The 20,548-nt window shown below is 35.7% G+C and overlaps 1 protein-coding gene across 2 annotated transcripts in view; it reads right to left on the bottom strand.

Annotated features, from left to right (window-relative positions):
- The window catches only part of RELN (reelin), a 485,569-nt gene that overhangs the window by 191,705 nt on the left and 273,316 nt on the right, over window positions 1–20,548 (bottom strand). For both annotated transcript variants that reach the window (XM_016219582.2, XM_087821107.1), the window contains exons 9-11: window positions 19,052–19,148; window positions 16,129–16,369; window positions 56–201 (exon numbers count right to left, since the gene is read on the bottom strand). In XM_016219582.2, coding sequence (XP_016075068.2) covers window positions 56–201; window positions 16,129–16,369; window positions 19,052–19,148 — 484 coding nt within the window. The remainder of the gene's footprint in view (window positions 1–55; window positions 202–16,128; window positions 16,370–19,051; window positions 19,149–20,548) is intronic.

The raw sequence follows: 20,548 nt of genomic DNA, 5'->3' as shown, positions 1-20,548 counted from the left end.
TCCAGTGGAATAAATGTAAGTGCTATACACAGCATGGGAGATAACAATTACTTACCCTGTAGGCTGGCTCTCAAATTCTTCTGACCACTGCTCTTGAATATCCTCTGTAGAAAGATCTACATCCCGGGTGGTTGCAAAATTAAACTCGCTGCCTTCATTTCCATGGAAATAAATGGAGTTCCCATCTGACTGACAGCTATGCTATAGATAAAAAGAGAGCAAAGGGTGGCTGTTCAATTGGTTTTGTAGCTGTATCTGTCTTACTCATGTATAATTAGAATTTTTAGAAAAGTCAGTTTATTATTCCCTCTATGATGGACTCTCAAGTCAAAAGAGCTTCTTACCTCTTTTTTTTTTTTTTGGTCTTGTTTAATTCAATTACAATTTCTTTCTAACTTATTAAGTTACTATAAAAAAGGAGTCAAGAGGCCATTTGATCTTTGCCACCTCAGCTTCTCATTCAGTATGAAACAAGAATATTTTAATTGGAATAATTTCCCATCTTCAGCGTAGTGCTTGTTGTGGGAATTAAGTGTGATAATGATGTGTCATATATTTTCAATACTTTGGTTATGGGCTAAATTGCACTGACCTTTTCAATATTCCATATAGTTCTAGCTTGTCATTCAAGCCTTTCACAATTTGTCTGTAAATGGGACCTGAGTAGAACAGCCAGCTAATCAAAACATGGAATACAGAAAAGGTCAAAGTAATCCCTGACATGATCATGTATTCTCAGCTACCTTTTGAGTAGAAGTTTCTGACCATACCTAAGAAGTGTTGAGAAATCACAAAACTTGTTATTCTTCAAAAGAACACTGGGTTTACAAATAAAAAAAAAGAATTTCTTGTGATAGCTTTTTTTAACCTATTTTTTTTTCATCTTAAAGTGAACAGTCAAAGGCAAGAGCAAACTCTGGAGCTGAGTAACCTGAGTATTTACTTTTAAAAAATATGATAAATTTGCATTAATCATTTTTGGTAATAAGTTATATATAGAGGGATGCTAATAAATAAAAAACAAAACATTTTAAAAGTTATATGTATATACTCTTAAAATGAAATACATATGAAGAGAAATAACTGGGCAGAAAATATCGGTTAGGCCCAATGACTATTAGCCCTGTAGCGCAAGGATCCTGTCCATTTTATTCTGTGTTGTAGTCCAGGTCTTAGCACAGTGCTTGGCATACAGTAGAAATTCAAATATCTTCTTTGAATAATTAAATAAATTAATGAATGAATGATATGGCTATGCCTTTTCAGGTAATCAATCTTTTATGGAGAACTCACTAGGAGAAGGCAATAACTAAGATACTGGGAGGAAGGGGTTTATAATGAAGTATAATACAAAATCTTTGCTCTCAAAAAAAAATTCCCAGTCTAGGTGAGATATGTCAAAGATAGGTGTCAATGCAAGGCAACATATGGTAAGTGCTAATGAGTGAGCGAGGGTAGAAATCACTGTGTCCAGGGCTGGTCTAGGTGAGCAGGCTTCATAAATGAGTAGGACTTGAACAGGGTTTACAAGAAAAATAAAAATCCAAGTTGGATGACAAATATGAATGAATGTCAAAGATGGTAAGTAGGCATGATTTCAGAATGAGACTGTATTTCAGAATGACAGTAAAGGATTTAAACAGTAGTCTGAGAGATCTCCACAATATTCTGTTGGCAGCGGTGCTCTAGAATGGAGGAATGATGTGTACAAAGAAATGTTTTATTACAATTAAGTTGGTAAAGGCTGGTAAACTCATATGAGGGAGGAATCAGACTATGACACTGAAAGAGTAAATAAAGCTTTCAGAAGTTCCTGTAAGTTCAAGAGAATCAAAGCATATGATCCTGGGGGAGTCACTTCACAGCACTGAGATATTAAAGCATATCCACTGGGCCCGTATCATCTTTGATATACTGTAATGTGTGACATGTATCTCCTGCCTGAGAATCTTCTTCACACCACACCGAATACAGGTTACTCAAGGATGCTAAACTGAGATCATCACATGCAATCTTTAACCCACATGAATCCTAAACTAGGATTCAGTTTTATTTACGTGTAAATAGAAACTGTCAAGCTATGAAAAACCCAAGTATCCTCTACTACTATGCATCCTGTAAAGACAATAAATGCTAAGTAGAATAATTACTTTCTTCATAATAAATCCACTGAGCTGTAAATTTCACAATTATCTTCACATTCTGGAATCCTGAACAACTGTGGCCTATATTTATCTGCAAATAATATGAGGACTCTGATATCAATGCAAACAATACACTGTCTTCATCCAAGGAAATGGCATACACTAAATACTTATACATGTGAAAATGGAATAATTTATATTACAATTTAAAAGGATGTACTTGTGTAATAAAAACAGTAACTCACTTAACATGAAACTTAGGTCATTCCTGGTTAAACCTCAATTTAATTATTTTAATTTTGGTTCCATTTACCTCAGAATTGTTTTATTAATATATAAAATCCTCATCTGGGATATGTTTTTATTGATTTTAGAGAGAGAGGAAGCGAGAGAGAGAGAGAGAGAGAAACATCAATCTGTTCCCTCCCATACACACCCTAAGAATTGAACCCACAACCTAGGTATGTGCCCCGACCAGGAATCAAACCAAAAACCTTTTTCGTGAACACTCCAACCAACTGAGCCACCCAGCCAGTGCAGAATTGTTTAATATTTTAAGACTCTGTGTTATACATAATTATGTTCCACTACTCCTTCAAAATTTATATTAACATATCTGATACTTATTTTAATTAAGTTGAGATTGAAATTTTATGTAAAAGCTAAAATCATTGTAAAGTTGAATAGCATATTGTTAAACTTGTTTCATAAAATAAAATGTCTTGATGTTTCAGGAAACTAAAAGTATATTTTAAGTGATCTTTATGTTAGTTATTTTGCTGTTACAAAACACATTTGGTAGTTGAACAGACCATTTGTAATTGTACAACTATTGAAAATTCTCTATTAAATATACATTTTTGTCACTATAACTGCAGTAGTGCCAGCATAGGAAGCACAAGTAATATTTACCATATCAAATATGAAGAAAGCAACTTGAAAAAATTTAACACTCACTTTGAGTAATAACCAGTTTTCATACTAGTAGAGTCTAAAAATTAGTATGATCCGTCTTTGGAAATTTTCCCTGAAGGATAATATGATTTCTTTTTTGTACTTTTTTTATTACTATAGGGAAGAAACTGTTCTTTAGCAGTCTATAGTAAAATAATAATACTCAATACAGAATCTAAATGTAAATAACCCGGGCAGTGGTTTATACTAGTCAGTGTTCATTTTGCATAGAAAACATCCTAATCCTGGCTGTCAAGTTTAAGAGAAGAGTCGAGTTAGCTTTATTCTCCCTCCCCAAGTAGACCAATGTCCTTTGAGTGTGGAGTGTGAGAGGTATTGCTCTTTGAATATTCTCTTTTTCAAAGTCTTAGTTAGTACAGTGCACATTATCAAATAAAAGTTGTGACACACCCAAAATAAACAGCCATTGCTCGGGAGGAGGTCACAGCTCAACCTTCTCTGTATCATAGCAAGATGGGGCTGGCATTTTCTGGTTAACAGGGCCTGGAGAGGAACAGAATCCACACACAGATGGCTTGCTCTGCTCCCCACAACACTGAGGAGATCAGATATGATTTCTGCCTCAGCCACTCTGAGTAGAATCCAATGTTTTAAAAGGTTGAAGTAAGGGTAATATGAGTCAGCAGGGTAATATTAGGACTGCAAAATAGCAGATAGTCTATAAGACTGGTGAATTCCTCAGACATCTGAGCAGGAATGGGCCAACTGAGAAGCTGACCAGGTACAGGCCCTGTATTTAAGAATCTCAAAAAGGGTTAGGGGCCATTTCAGGGTTCTCAGTTCTGAGGATTCCTAAGACAATTACAAGACAAGTTAGAATTACCTGTTAATTCTATTTTAGGATTGGTCACAGAGAGCTCAATGTCTTGGAAATGGCCTGTTCTCCCAGATGCTCTCCGAACTAAGAATTTATGGCTGAAAGCATTTGGATTGAGATGGAGTCTCTGGGTCTCTGCTTGTTTGATATTGCATTTCTCCATAACCTGTTTGATTAGGTAGGGGTTGTTGAAACTTTCTCCTAGAATCTACCTCAATTAATTTAGCACTTACAGGAATCAACAAGACAAAGACTGGAAAAGAACGAAATACTAGAAACCCAAAACAATCAAGATGACAAGGAATGAAAACTCGGTTACTATCCATCGAGGAATTTGGGGATTGGAATCAGAAGGCATGTTCCAACACATTTATCTGCTTAATAGCTACACGGTTTTGAACAAGTCATTTAACCACTCTTGGCCTGTTTCTCAGGATTCTAGAAATGATGTTAGAAGCACACATATTATATGTGGAAATGTGTTGTTTTTTTAAACTTCTAAGTGTTATAATAAAATTATTATTTTATTTCTGAATAGGTGCATTTTCCAAAAATAAGGTATTATATTCCAAACTCTTAGCAGTAGGTGATAGAGAAATTGAAGGCTATTTAAATATATTTTTAATTGTATTTCTCATTAGAATAGTCATTAAAATTCTTCAGGTCAACTTAAAACCTTCAGTAAAATGTAAAAGAATATTTTCCACACAACAATATGGTAAAGATACTACATATACTCATTCATTTTTGGTGCAGATAGACTATCAATTAGAAATTTAAAAGCCCTTTAAATTTTGGCAAATTACTAAACATTCTCCTGAGACAGGAAAACTTAATAATGCAAGATGTCTGTTGCTACTTCTCTTACAGATGCATTGTATAACATCAACGTATTATGTTAAAAATCCAAACAAAATGCACGTTGAAAGTATGAAAAGAATTCCAGAAAATTGCTCTCAGTGATTTTAATACCTAGCTGCTTTTTTTCCAGCATCTATTCAAACTCATGTCATTTATATGAAATAACAAAATCTAAACAACTTCAAAAGACAGTTAAATGAGATTTTGCTATGATAAAAACAAGAATACTTTGGAATTCAGGATTATTCTATTTTGAGTGCAGCAAACAAATCTATCAGGTTTTCTTGAGAAAATGATTATAAGTAGCATGTGACTTCCTGAGTCATAGCTTTTGACTGACTTATTGTGGGTATATATCAGTTAACTGGCATTTATTCTGGGTAAAATGAAAGTATAAATTCTATAGATGGCTCTAAATATTTATTTCTATTTCTAGCCCTCTTAATGTATATTAATTATAATTTTTTACTTTGTTGCATTATTTTAGCATTAATCAATGACATACACTTGATACTTTTAAGTACTGCAGATATCCAGTTATTAAAAATCCCTTAAATAAAAAAAAATTTTTTTTAAAGGCCTGGCCGGGTACCTAAGTTGCTTAGAATGTCATCCAAATACACCAAGGTTGCGGGTTTCATCCCAGGTCAGGACACACACATGAAGCAATTAATGAATACGTAAATAAGTGGAATAACAAATTGATGTCTCTGTTTCTGTCTCTGTCTGTCTCTCCCTTTCTCTCCAATCAATAAACAAACAAAAAATCTGTTATGAATATGAATTGTAACTACATAGCTTAATTTCCTAGCTTTAAATACTCATGTAAATTTCTTCACTAATTTTGATATAATTATTTATGTGTGGCATTATTATGCCATCATAAATAGGTGACTTATACAGTTTAAATCTAAATTATAGTCTCTTAATAAAAAGAGAAATGATGACTTTTGGATGACAAATTTTCCTTTGAAATTGTTTAAGTATACATTTAAAATTTAAATAAATGGCTCTATTTTAAAAAATCCCTTAAACATAGTCTTTGTTTATATTTGTCAATCAAAAATATTTTCCTACTTTGCTGTTATATGGGTTTCCTTTACTTGAAAAGCAGAACACAGTGTAACTAAGTGACAAAAATTTGCCATTCAGAGAAGCATCAACAGGAAACATCAGTGCAAATTCCTCAATATAACAACTCTTTGGCTATAATTCAGGATAGCATTTTTCTAAGGTTGTTCCCTATACTCTGCTGAAAATGTTAATGACTTCACCTCTGTACTTGTAAAAGTACTTGCAATCACCTCCACCATAGCTTAATTAGGTTTTCATCAAAGATGAACACTAAGGCACCTCTTAATATTATCTCCCCGGGGTCTAATGGCCCTGATGATTCTTTCAAGCATCTGTAGCCTGGCAATTTATTTTTTTACAATATCCTTTTTGTTGAAATGAGTATATTGGGCATTCGGGCAATGCCAGCTTGCAGAGAGCTGGTGGCAGATGGAATGAAATCTGCCTGGTATGCCTTCCCTCCACATGAGCAGAGAGCCATCCATTTCCTCCATTAAGGAGTTGTCACTCAGCCCACCCAGCTGGAAGACTGTTTTTGATAGCCAAGCTGGCTGGTGGCAGACAATTCAGATACAAAGTGCACTTTAAAAGGAAGCTAAAACATCATTTGTAGGAAAATTGAAAATGCATGGCTTCCACCACAGCCAGTTTTTCAATGACTGTAATATTTTAAGTGATTATTTTTTCCACTTTGGATTGCTCCTTGGAGAGGAGGGGTTTTTAATTAAAATCTAGGCAATGCAAACAGATGAGATATGAGGAGTGGAGGAAAGAGAAATAAGATGAATAAAATTAATTAAAGTGGCATTGTTGGTAGAACCATAAATTAGCCACGATGTGACTAGAAATAAACTCATATATTGGGAAATGAGTTTCTGGATTAAAGTGAGATGTGTGATTGGAAATTGACTGACTTATACCCTGGACTTCATTGTGCTTCCTAAGGCCTTCACTATGCTATAGCTTAATCATATAGAAACACATATTTCCTATATCCTTGTTCAATGGTCTTTAAAGGTAATATGTTCATACTATTAAAAAAATCAAAATAGGAAGAGAATGATTTCCTTCATGAGGCAAAGTGAATTTCTGTCATTTTTCACACATTCAGTTTCTAGGAAATTTAATGCCAGTTACAAAACTGAAAACTTGGCTATGAACACAGTCCAAGGGCAGGAGGGCTGAAGTACATTTTCTCTGGTCAACATAATAGATGCACCCATGGAGAGTGAATTTTAGGGAGCTTAAAGTATTTTTTCTCGTTATTTTCTGGATTCATTAATCATTCACATTTGAACCACTTGATGCTAAGATTCATAAAGATTCAATTTATGGTATATTTTGTGACAAGTGTATAATTACTTGGCAATAGTTATGACAATTCTAAAATGGCAATAGTGACAGATTTGAATTGGAGTAATAAGAGGAAGAATAACAATTCCATAGGGCAGTTGTTAACGTTGTCGACAGGGATAAACTTGACCTTCAGTGTCTGAGGTCTTTAGACTTGCTTCCTTAAATTAAGGCCAGGGATGCCAAGCACAACATGGAAGGCTGCAAGATACTGAGGAATAAAGGGCCAGCTTTGTAGTAAACATAGTTGGCTATGAAAATGAAAGCTATTTGATCTTGGGGAAGCTACTTGGCCTCTCTGAGCCTATTTTTCCGTCTATGAAATGGGATTTTTTGTGAGGGTTAGATGAGATATTATAGGTAATATGCCTACTAAAGATTGGTGAATCTTAGGCAATCAGTAAATGTTAATTCCCTCCTCTTTTTTTCTCCATCTTTATTCATTCATTCAACAAACCTTACTTTAATGAGTGTCACTATGCAAGTTATTGTGCTGTGTGCTAAGTACAAAGCTGATAGAAAAATGTTACTATGTTTTTTGTTTGTTTTTAAATATGTTTTTATTGACTTTAGAGAAAGAGGAAGGGGAAGAGGGAGAGAGAAACATCACTGAGAGAAAGAAACATTGATCAGCTGCCTCCTGCACACCCCCTGCTGAGGATAGAGTCTGCAACCTGGGCATGTGCCCCGACTGGGAATGGAACTTTCGACCTCACAGTGCGTGAGACGATGCTCAACCAACTGAGCCATATCAGCCAGGGTGTTACTATGTCTTTGATGTTCATATAGAATAAAATAAATGTCACTTAATAATTATTGTATTAATTAGTGATTAAGGTGTCATCTTCAGACCAAAAACAAACAAAAAATGGGTACATCAGACAGAGAGGCTCTGGAGATTTGTTTGAATAGTTATTTTCAATAAAATTTATCAAAATTATTTGCTTCTGTGCTATTGCCACTCTTGTCATGGTGATTTGGCTCAATTCCATGTTTCACGAATGCTATTCCACATTAATTACTGTACAAATAGGCTGCACTGAGGGGAATTGTGAAAAGCACACTATTTACATTTAACCCTTTATCCCCAAAGTACTCCTATTAGCTTAACAAATTATATTCTGGATCATTTTACAATATCATGTACCCAGCTCTTGGGGGAAACATGACAATAACAGCAATGCAATCCAAAGTGAAGAACATCCCAAGCAAAGAGAATTTAGGTAGACAGCATGCAATTAACCAAGCTGGAATCTGGCCAGAAAATCACAGTTAACATTCCGATTCTTAATGGAAAAAGACATGGGAACATGAACTAGCTACAAGTCTTACTGGGCTCAGGTTTATCCTCATTAGAAAGCCAGGACTCAAATCTCTCAAGTTACAGACCAGATAGTTTCCAGTACAACAATTTGCAAAGCACATTTCTGGAAAGCGTACCTGATTTCCTCCTGTTTGTCCTTATACTCTAAAAAAAGAAAGTAATGAAATGAATTGTTGAGACCACAGGGTGCTCAATTTCTGGGCATTACAGTAAGCAGGCATTGATCTGCCAGGGGATTATAGTCCCCAAAAGCATGTTTAAAAATGAATTCTGGGGATGGGACAGGGTGGAACGGGTCATTGGGGAGAAAAAGGGACACCTGTAATATTTTAAATAAAATTTAAAAATTAATAAAAAAAATGAATTCTGCCTTGAGTGTGATCATTCCTTTCACCATTTGTCTTAGATTTTTTTCATTAGCCTCAACCTGCATAAGACTTTAAAATTTCAGGCAAGTTAATTTATATATTTCCATGATTTGGATGTAATGGCTTTCATTCTCCATTAATGATTCAGCAATTTGTGAAACAATGTTAGACAGGTGGCAGCAGAAACCTAGAGTGAAAGCTTCAATTCTTATTTAAGACTGGAGATTTGCTTAGTGTCCACTGGGACAATGAATTTGGCAAATGCATAATGTATAAGACCTATAAGAAAATTAATAAACTCTCCTGTTCTGACTTAATGTTTCCCCTTAATAGGTTGTTGATTTACCTAATAGCTGTTGTCTTCATTAGGGCCTTCAGTGTTTGTTAAAGCAGGAAATTTGTCACTACTGGATATTAATCAACAATAAATGTAGGAAAGAGGAAGCAGTGTATTTAACTGAAAGTGTCGTAGAGAGAAGGTTAAGATACGACCTGTCTTAAATTCTGTATACTTAGTTACTCCAAATCTGTGGCATAAACTTGCAAAATTTAATAAATTACTTTAAAAAAATTGTCTTTATTGTTGAAAGTATTACAGATGCTCCCCCCCCCCTTTTAAGGGAACTTCTTTTAAATACATGTGGTCAGATCATAGCCTATTATAAAGAACAAACCTTTATAACAGAATCTGTGACACTCAGCCCTGATTTACCTCTCAACACATGTTCACATAAGTGTGTAAAAGAAGTAATCTGGAGTTCTTTGCTGTTAACACAATGAACTAGGATAATAAATAGAAAAGGATCACCAGGTGCAGGCACAGAAATTAGAATGGGAAGATTTCTTAAAAATAAAAAAATACAAATACAAATACCAGCACCTATCTCATAGTGATCTGCATTTAATCTGAGGGTCGATTCCAGAGTTGACAGAAACCAGTGATTTATGCCTTTGCAAGCTGAGAGTATCCAGGGTAGCTGAGCAGATATAAACATTTATTAATGGTGAGTGAGCAAAGCACTCTCTCTATCCCTTCTAGACACAGACACACACATACAGATATCAAGGAGTCATAGATCATTCATTCTTGCAAAATACAGATTTTTGGCTACCACTAAAGATGAGAGTGAACAAACAAATGAAAAATGAATCAGCTGCTTGGCCAATATTCACCTCCATGGCATATTGATCCATTTGGAAGCTCTGCTCCAGGGGGTACTACTATTGAAGGATGAAGAAAAACACACAAACTAAAACCTGCTCACAGCTCTTTCCTAGTTATTTGTGCCTGGGTTCCTTCTGAGTACTTCACTGATCTCTGCAGCTCTTCTCTTTGATGGTGAGTCATGGAAAGTAGACAGTTGCAGCAGCTCCAGGCTAACCCTTCAAAAACTTATATTTAGAGTTTTTCTTTGAACTTAAAATTAAGAATATTCTCAGGCTGTAGGATGTGTATGAGGAGTTAAAAAGAGATGATTCTGACGGACTTGTCCAGATGTTTCAACAGTGACTAAGGAAAATTAAGAACTAAACATCCAGGGTTTTTACAGATATTCAATGTTCACCTACTATAGATATAAAACTTGGGTGATAGGGTCTTTCTCATAGTGCTGGCACCTACAAAGCACTCATGAAATTCCATCATTACTACTATTTCTACTATTCCCATTATTATTATCATGATGATTACTATTTATTACTATACAGTATCCATGCTATTGCAAGTATCACTCCTGGATATGAGAATCCTACCTAAGGTGAAATGCTGATTCTTAATATTATATGTCTTAAATGGAAGGGGCCAAAAAAAATCACTTCATTTCCTCTAAACTCTGGTGGCAAAACCAAGACCACTGTCACTGAGTTGGAGCACTAGAAGCTGCCCTGAGATTTTCCCACTTCAGGCAGGGGGAATGTGCCTCCCATTGTTTTTTCTTTTTTCTTTTTTTCCCCTAGGACACTGAATTGGAATACCTTCTTTACTAATTTTTTTTCTGTTTTTCTTTTGTTTTAATTTAAATAATTTTTAGTCTTTTAATTACAGTTGACATACAATATTATATTAGTTTCAGGTGATACACCCCAGTGACAAGATTACTCTCCCCAGAAAAGCTATCATTTAGAATCACAGGACATAAAAAAGAGCTTCCCAGACAAGAAAGAGCTAAAGGAGTACATCACCACCAAACCAATATTACATGAAATGTTCAAGGGTCTTCTTTAAGAAGAAGAAGGAAAAAAAAGGTCAAAAATATGAACAATAAAATGGCAATAAATACATATCTGTCAATAATTAACTGTAAAAAACAAAATAAACAAACAAGGAGAACAGAAACAGACTCATAGATACAGAGAATGTTTGATGTTTCCAGATGGGAGGGAATTTAGAGGGATGGGTGAAAAGGGTCAAGGAATTAAATACAAATTGGGCCCTGGCCGGGTAGCTCAGTTGGTTAGAACATTGTTCCAATATGCCAAAGTTGTGGGTTTGATCTCCAGTCAGGGCACATAAAGAAGCAACCAATGAATGCATAAATAAGTGTAACAACAAATTGATGTTTCCCTCTCTCTGTCTCTTCCTCCCCCCACCAAAATCAATCAATCAATAAAGTGTTTTTTTTAAAGTACAATTTGGTACTTATAGAATAGTCAAGGGGATGTAAAGTACAGCATAGGGAATATAGTCAATAATATTGTAGTAACTATTATGGTGTCAGATGGGCATGAGATTTATTGTGATAACCACTTAGTAGGTTATATAGTGCCTCCCATTCTTAAATGTGGCACAAATACCCCCAGCCACCTGATAGACAGAGGCACTGCCAGGAATGGCAGCTATGATAGCAATAGCTATTCTCACAACTACAAGTGAACTGGCAGAAATCACATACAAAAGTTAAAAAAAAAAAAAGAAATATTCTGTAAAAGAAGGCAAAATCATCACAATCAATAATTAAGACATCTGATTCAATATTGAGAGGGTTTCAGGTTCCTTGCCTTACTGAGTCCACGAGCTGCTTGCTCTGGGAGATTGCTAATGCGGGAGGTGCTCGGGGAACTTTATGGCTTGTAGTTATACTTATTGGCATTTAGAACCCCACCTACTTGGTCAGGAACAAAGGGCTGCTTAGGGATTTGTAGGAAAAACCATGACGGTAAAGAGAAGCATAAGAATGTTGTGTGCCTTTTCTTCCACACGGGCAAATTCTCTTAAAAAACACTGGAAGATGAGTAAGGCAAGGCCATGAATTTGTAAGGAGAATGGAGGAGAAACACAGATGGCTGTATAGGAAGAATATATTAATTCTGTAGCCTCTTACAGTCCTCCCAAATAAAAAAGCACAACAAATATAAGGCCAGGTTCAGTGTTAGAAAATGGCACTGTTATACATCTATTTCATATTAATTACTAAGGAGACAACAGATGGTAATAGCCTTCTACCAACCCAGGGCAGATTTAAAGTGATGACCTATAATTACAATTCCCCAGATCATATAAACTCCTCAAGTTAATTACTCTATTTGGTCTTATATCATTCTGCCCTACTTGAGACAAACAAGGACAGTTTTGCATTGGTTTGGTTGAGGTTCCAATAAAATAGGTGGCAACTCCTTATTTCAAAGTGAGGTGATGGACCAAATATAAGGACCTAGGAAAAGAGGTGGTGAAAGGGTTCAATTATCACTCATATTGAAAGTACACAAGCTTGCAGATGAGGGGAGTAGGAAGCTTGATAACAGAGATGATTTCTTTAGAGAGGGTCGTGGTGAGCTGTGAGTCCCATTCATGACCATATCAGAGAAGGAGGGTACCGTCTCTTCTCAAGCTTGATGTACAGGACTTCAAGGATGCCACCTGAAGGGCATGCTGTATGGATTTGTACTAGTGTCTGGAGCTGCCTAGCAGGGGGCTGGTTAAGAAGGCTGCATTTAGAAGTAACTACTCTCCTCCCACTGATAGATTCAAGGTGACTGTTTACCATAGACTAGGCTTGGGCCTGTGCACACAAGAGACAACTTAATTTGTCTAACATGTTGCCCCCAAACCACTTCCTGGAGGAATAAGGAGCCTTCAGCAGAAAGAGGTTGTAGTCATTGCCAGAGGTGCCAGTGGCTAAGAGTAGAAACAGGCATGAGAGATGCTTGGGAGGATTGCATCCCCAGCTTCGGCGAGGAGTGGGGAGATTTCCAAGGAGCCTGTTGGTAGATTCAGAAGAGAGCCAGTTTTGATCACTTGCCAGGATGGGGATCAATAATTTTGGCTTACAACAATCTCTGCACCTTGTCTTCTTCCTTAGAACCCAGCCCTGGAGGGTTTGGAAGCTGAAACTTATGCAGGGTGGTGAGGAAAGAGAAGGAGATGACCACTGCCCTATGCCCACTACAGCAGATATCAGCTGGAGGAGGGGAGAAACTATGGACGAAACTTGAGGTTTGGATTACAAGAGTGGACTAGTCATATATGTTATTAAATAGATGGTTTAGAAGACTAGAGCGACTAGATGATGCTTTTGGTCTATCAGCTGTCTTAGGACCTGCTTTAGTTTTAGTGCGAAGAAGGCAGAGATGAATTTGAATGGTTACTTGGGAAAAAGGATGAACCTGTTTCTATAACCAGGCCCCGCCCCCAAGTCCTGTTTGTTCAATCTAATGATTATACCAGCACAGAGAGGAATGAGACATTAACTATACAGAACTTCACATGGATAGACATTTGAACCGGGCCCTTAAGGATGCTGTGTAATTGCCAGGTGGAGAAAAAAGAAAGGTAGAAAAGCATGTCTAAAGGGATGGGGTGTGAAAGTCTGCTGTATTTGTGAGGCTGGAGCACAGTGGGGCAGGTGAGGATGAAAAGTTAGGTTGGGCCTAGACTGGAAAGGGCCTTGAATGCCAGGGAGTTTGGTTTGTATCTTCTAAGCCTACACAGGAAGCCATCAAAGGTCTTAAGTATAGAGGGAGCAAGATGTGATTTCTGTTAAGGAATGCTGCTGCAGTTTTTGCCAGTGGCACCCCTTTGCATGATCCTTGGCTTTTAATATCCTTGTCAGAGGAAGTCTGCTACCATTAGACTGCTGATTTCTCTTTTTTGGTGTCCCACCATTCTCACTCTATTCCATCTCCCAGGTAGGTTACTGAAAACACCTTCTGCCTCCCTAAGAAAAATATTTTGATAGGCCTACCTCCTTAAGTTCACTTTAGGTCTGAAGCCAATATTGAGATGGGCCAGTAACTAGGATTAAGAAAACAAAATCAGCTGCAGAGAAGGAAGAGACCAATGTTTGGTCTGAACTTACTAAATTCTGGTTTCTAAAAATGAGTAATCTGGAGGAAGGAACTTACTTCAAACAGTAAGTACCTAGAATAATAAGTGTTCAGTAAAAAGTAGCTCTTATTACTGGACAAACAGAAGTTGGGAATGGGGAGGCAGAGAGGGTACTGCCATAGACACTGGGTAATTAATCTGAGGATTTGGGGAGAGTTCGCTATAGAATTATGTGACTAAAATAGCAGACTGATGGTTGCCAGAAGGGAGAGGGTTGGGGGGCTGGGTGAAAAAGGTGAAGGGATTAAGAAGAAAAAATTGGTAGTTACAAATAGTCAAGGGGATATAAAGTACAGCATAGCTAATATAATTAATAATATTGTAATAACTATGTATGGTGTTTCAGATGGGTACTTGAAATATGGAGGGGATCATTTTGCGAAGTACATGATTGTCTAAGCATTATGATGCTCACCTGAAACTAATAAAAAATAATACTAAAAATGTAGTTCTTATTACTTAGACAAAGAGTATCCTATCTGTGCTTGTGCATATTTTCCTTGAATAATCTCTATTCTGTAATTAAGCATACTTTCTCAATTACTGTTAAACTTGCTTTTTGCTTTAGTTAAGATGTAATCATTTTGGAAACTTAGAAATATTAAATCATTATATTGTACATCTGAAACTAATATAATGTTATATGTCAAATATACCTCAAGTTAAAAAAGATCAACATGTCCAAAGTGAATTCATTAACTCCTGGGAACCTGCTTTTCTCCTGTGTTTCCTGCTTCAATGAATGGCAATGCTATCCCTTCATTTTCTCAATAAGTTTCCAATCTTCTCCATTCCCTTTCCTAAAAAACCTTTGAAATCTGTGTACATTTTCCTATCCTGTTCATGCACTCTGTCCAACATGATCTCCCATTGGACTGCTGTCATTAGCCTCCTGTTTGGTCTCCCTGCATGCCCTCTCCCCTCCACTGCATCCTCCATTCTCTCTCTCTCTCTTTTTTTTTTTTTTAATATGTCTTTATTGATTTCAGAGAGAGGAAAGGAGAGGGGTAGAGAGATAGAAACATCAATGATGAGAGTCATTGATCGGCTGCCTAGCCCACAACCCCGGCATGTGCCCTGACAGGGAATCGAACCCCGATCACCTGGATCCTAGGTCGACGCTCAACCGCTGAGCCACACCCGGCCGGGCGAATCCTCCCTTCTCAAAGGGATCTTTCAAAATAAAATCTGATTGTGTGACTCTAGTTTGGAGCAGTTTGTGACCCCTTATTACCTTCAGGATAAAGTTCAAACTTTACAGCAGCTTGCAAGACTTTCAAGGTTTTGTCACTGGCCTTGTCTCTAGACTTAACTAGTGTAAGTCTCAACTTAAAAATCTGTTAGACTATTTTGTACACTATACAAGACCTTTGTTTCGTGCCCTCAGTATATGTCATTTCTGATTCTAGAACCGCTATTCCTCCCACCTGGTCAACTCCAAATTACTCTTCAGTCTCTGCTTGGATTCCAGTTCTCCTGGATAACCTTCCTAAACCCTCAAGTGTGGATTTGGTACCATATATTGTACTTCCACAGCACTCTACCCTTTCCCGGCAAATCATAACAATTATGCTATTTTGTATGTGCATGTTGACATGTCTAACTACCCATGCTAAGTTGACAGCCACATGAAGGGAAGAAACATATCTGCTTTTTGTAGTTATATTCTCTAGGTTCAGTCCTGCACATGGCACAGCGGGTCCTCAAAAATACTTGTTAAATGGATGTTTTTGCAACAAAGATTTTCTATCCTTAAAAGAGAAGGTAACATAAAAAGAACATTGCCTACCTCTTTACTAGTAGGTTTGGTAAGAATAGTTATCTTTGTACAAATTGGTTTATTGAGCTTTAGGTTTTAGAGAAGAGAAAGAACAAAAGAGAGATCGAACCTTAACTGTAGCTCCTGGGAAGAAAAGCCAGTTGCCCGTGTCTACTGGATCGAGACTATCTTCTAAAATGACTTGTCTGTGAGCTGAGTTGATGACCAGGATGTTATCTAAGGCCCAGCAGGCTTCATACACTTCACCTACACGAAGATTTTCCTGCTTCCACTGAAACTGGACGTTCTCCCCTTTGGCGTCTTCAGGAAGGTAGAGGATGTGGATGATTGTGCTGACATTGGAAGGGGCTCTGGAACATATGGTGAGATGGGAATTAGTGCCACAGTTAAAGAACTTTAGGTCAATTTTGTTTCTTAATTAAGATTGTATTTCATTATCTTAAAAATACTATATATATTACAGATTAAATACTCACAATTCCATAGCCCTTAAATCTTTTAGCATATGCTGAATATTAAGATGTTCACATTAAGTGATGACAGTTTAAAAAATTAAATGTCTTCAAGAAGTTTACTTTTAACACAAGGCAGGCACTAAGCTAGTAAAGGAATTATTGAAGAAAAAAATAGCACACAGTATTATGGCACCTCTAGAAAATCACAGTTTATTTTATTTGATACTAAGAAGAAAAAAGAGCCTGGCCGGGCATGGCTCAGCGGGTGAATGTCGACCTAGGATCCAGGTGATTGGGATTCGATTCCTGGTCGGGGCACATGCCTGGGTTGAGGGCACGGTCCCCAGTTGGGGGCATGCAGGAGGCAGCTGATCAATGGCTCTCAACACTGATGTTTCTCTCTCTCCTCCTCTCTCTGAAATCAATAAAGATATGTATTTTTTTTTTAAAAAGGAGAAAAACTACAAAATTATTTCAATTTTGATTCTTACTTTGAAATTTTACATCTATTAGAAACAATTGTATGCTATGTTTCATAATCAGTCTTTACATAATAGTTATTTTATTTCTACTAAGCTGATACACTTTTGTTTTGTCTATATAAAATGTGAGATTTGCCATGAGAGTTAAATGCTCTATAATTCTTTACAATTTTATGCAGATCAACCTTTAAAAACTTGATATAATTTAACATTATTTTTATATTACATGTGTTAGAATCTAGGCCCTTCTGCTATATAATAAAATATTTTTATTAAACATTTTATTTTCCCAACATAGAAACCTGCTATAGTAAATATTATTGCTTTAGCAAAGATTAAAAATGGTACTAAATGCAAACTAGTAGTACTCTGGGCTTACTATAAATCAGTTCTGAAAGGACTACAGAAAAGACATTTTTCACTCACCAATGAAGCCCATATATCTATAAATTTGTCAGTGTAGGTTATAGGTGGTGTACCTTACCTTTAGGGGTAATCAATTCCCCTTCCTTTTAAAATATTTCATGGTGACTATGTTTTTGGCTTCATAAAGAATTTAAAATAATGAAAATAATATATTTTAGTTTCCAGAAGTGATTGAAAATATGTTCATTCTGGTCACTAAATGGTGACCAGGAAAATCCGCATTAATGAAGATGTATGACTTAAAATTGAAAATCTCATTTAATAAAAACCAAATGGAATCAGCTGAATGTGAACTCTGTGTTGTAATTAAATGTGTGTGCGCATTCACTATTTGTTATATCAAACATATGCAGTTGTTATCCAGCAAGAAAAAGCAACTACAATTTACCTAAATTATGGTACACAACTATTACATAGAGAAAAGATAGAGGTATAGGTAAAATTTCCAATATTTATGCTGCCTTGCTTAACACCATTTATATAAATATTTCATCTGAATGATTTTTATAATAATTACTAGAAGTTAAAAAGAATACCAAAATGTTCTGTTATAAAATTGGCACAGCATGTCAGAGCTTGGCTTATACCAGGCATCTATAAATTATGTTATCCTGCTACAGAGGAGGACAGTGTATTAAAATTCATGAATTAGAAACACTTTTCTCAGTTTTTGGTTAGACTAGAACCTAGATTTGTAACATTTAAAAAAATTAAAATACTACTAGAAACTTTGGATAGACTGGTTTAGTATTAAAGACTAAGAGCTTAATATTTATTCCCCCCCAAATAAATCACATTTTTTTTCAACATGGAAATATGGTAGGGAAAACAGCATGTGTAAAAAGAGAACTACAAAACTTACAGCAAATGTTCTACTTGAGTTATACTAACTTAAGAACTAAACCAATTAGAATAACTACCTTATAAAAGTTTAAGGTATCTTTTTATTTTTACTATCTTACCATACTTAAAATAAAACATTCATTATGAATTTTGTTTTATGATTTAACCTATGCAGAAATAATAAAAATAATTTGATTCTTGCTAATTTAACCAAATCTTTTCATCTTTTCAACCTGAATGAGCTTCTTCTTCAAAAATCCTACCTCATTTTTATTGATTTTTTTTTTAAATAAAGAAAATGTAATAAATGATTACAAGTTGCATCATAATTATGATCTTAAAATTTTAGAACTGGCCTTAGGGAAGTTAGAAGGAAAATGACAGAACTAGAGATTAGATACAAAAGACTCTCGTGGCTGTTAACTCACTATCATGACAGATAGATGAAGGAATTTAGGTGGTAATCTGATATATTCCTAGGCCTATAAACCAGGACACAGACACACCACCTAGAGAGATGGGTGATATAACTTTATAGAGGAGTCCATCATAAAGGTTATTATCCCAAATGTGCTTTTACCAAAAAGTAAATAATTTGTTAGAGCTACTACTGACAGTGGGAAGTTCCAAATGGAAAATGACACTTTTAACCATACTTCTTTAAATAGGGCAGATCATGATATGTGCGTCCATGCAACTCAACATAATTAACAACCAGAGTAATTTTAACCACGAAGAATAAAGTCAGTGGGAGATTGAAGGCAAACAGGGAAAGAGAAATCCACCTATGTCAGAATTTATGAAAATACTTTAAATGAGAACAAACCTAATTGTCTCGAGCTGAATCCAGTCCGCAGTGTTATTCTTGGCATATGATACGATGATGTTGGGGTCCGAATAACTAAAGCGACATGAACCTGAACCTGTAAATAGCAATATGTTTCCAAGTTAAAAAACAGTGTCATTACATATTATCCTTTCTGATAAATATTTTAGATAATTTTGTAACCATTTAGCTGTTTCCCTGATTGCTTCCTCATTCTTCTAACTATGCTGAAGTTTCTTGTGAACTGTTCTGATAAATAATTTTAGGAAACAGAAAAAAGGCAAACAAGGTAAATTGCAGATTTATTTAGAGATACACCAACTTCTAAATTAAATGATAAAATAAGCACTTAAGTCTATGCTAAGAAATATCTAAATATTATAGGATGATTGATAATGCATCGTGGTTCTGGAAAGAATATAAATTAATAGTGATCGCATTAAATGGTATATAAGTTGTTAAACTGGATGAGGAATAAAAATACCATCTTCTGTGTGTGTTATTTAAATGATGAGACAGTATGTGAGAAACTAAAATATTGTAAAGAAAATTCAAGTACTAAATGAATGAAAAATACGATTTATATTATTCTTTATAGCACAACGTTAAAGATTTAAAAGAGGGGCATTATAACCCATTGTGACTATTTGGCATTTATTTCCCATTATTATTTTCAATATTGGAAATAGTAACACCAAAGAGAGTTTTAAAACTCTGATAAAAATTTGTTTTTGCATGTTCAATGAATTCGTATAATAAAACATAGTATAACTGTAAATTCAAAGATCTTCAGATACCCAAAATAGTCATGAAACATATGCCAGAAGTTTACTGTCACTGAATAGCAGGATTTTTAACACTATGTTAAAAACAAATGAACGAAGCGAAAAAGATATGGTGCAATTTATGTTCAACCTTCACCCATCTGCTAGAGGAGCCTTAGTTACAGCAAATGGCATCTGTTGAATTTTTACATTTGTAGCACTCAAGAGTTCCAAGCTTTCATCAGACTCATTTAGTTTATTTCAGTGGTGTTTAGTACAACACCAGTTAGTTTGCAATCACCAAAGCTGGCAATGTGCTAAAAGGCCAAACGGCAGTTTTCCCAGATTTATTCTCACAGTCAAAATAGGTGAAAAACATGCAAGAAAAGGTATTCAAAGGAAAGCTACCCAGCAACCCTGGGCTCAAACAGAAATCCACCTTATGTCACTTTGATCTTGCTAAATTCTACCTTTCATAAGCAGTTGCTTAAAATAAATATCACACTGTGAGATTGGAAATGGAAACTGCCAGGATTATGTGGGACAAACTTCAATGCAAACAAGAATGAGGTCTGGCAGACAATCTGTTTATTTCACAAGAAAATTCAAATTAGCCTAAAGAACTTAAGTGGTATTTATGTGCTTCCTATATGCTGCATACACTGTAAGTACTTAAAAGCAAGTTGTGTAAGGTGAATCCCTGTAAAAGGAAAGGATAAAACAAATGATAACC

This window comes from Miniopterus natalensis, chromosome 10 (genome assembly GCF_054644295.1).
Source record: "Miniopterus natalensis isolate mMinNat1 chromosome 10, mMinNat1.hap1, whole genome shotgun sequence".
NCBI lineage: Eukaryota > Metazoa > Chordata > Mammalia > Chiroptera > Miniopteridae > Miniopterus > Miniopterus natalensis.
This window is presented reverse-complemented; position numbering and strand designations above follow the sequence as displayed.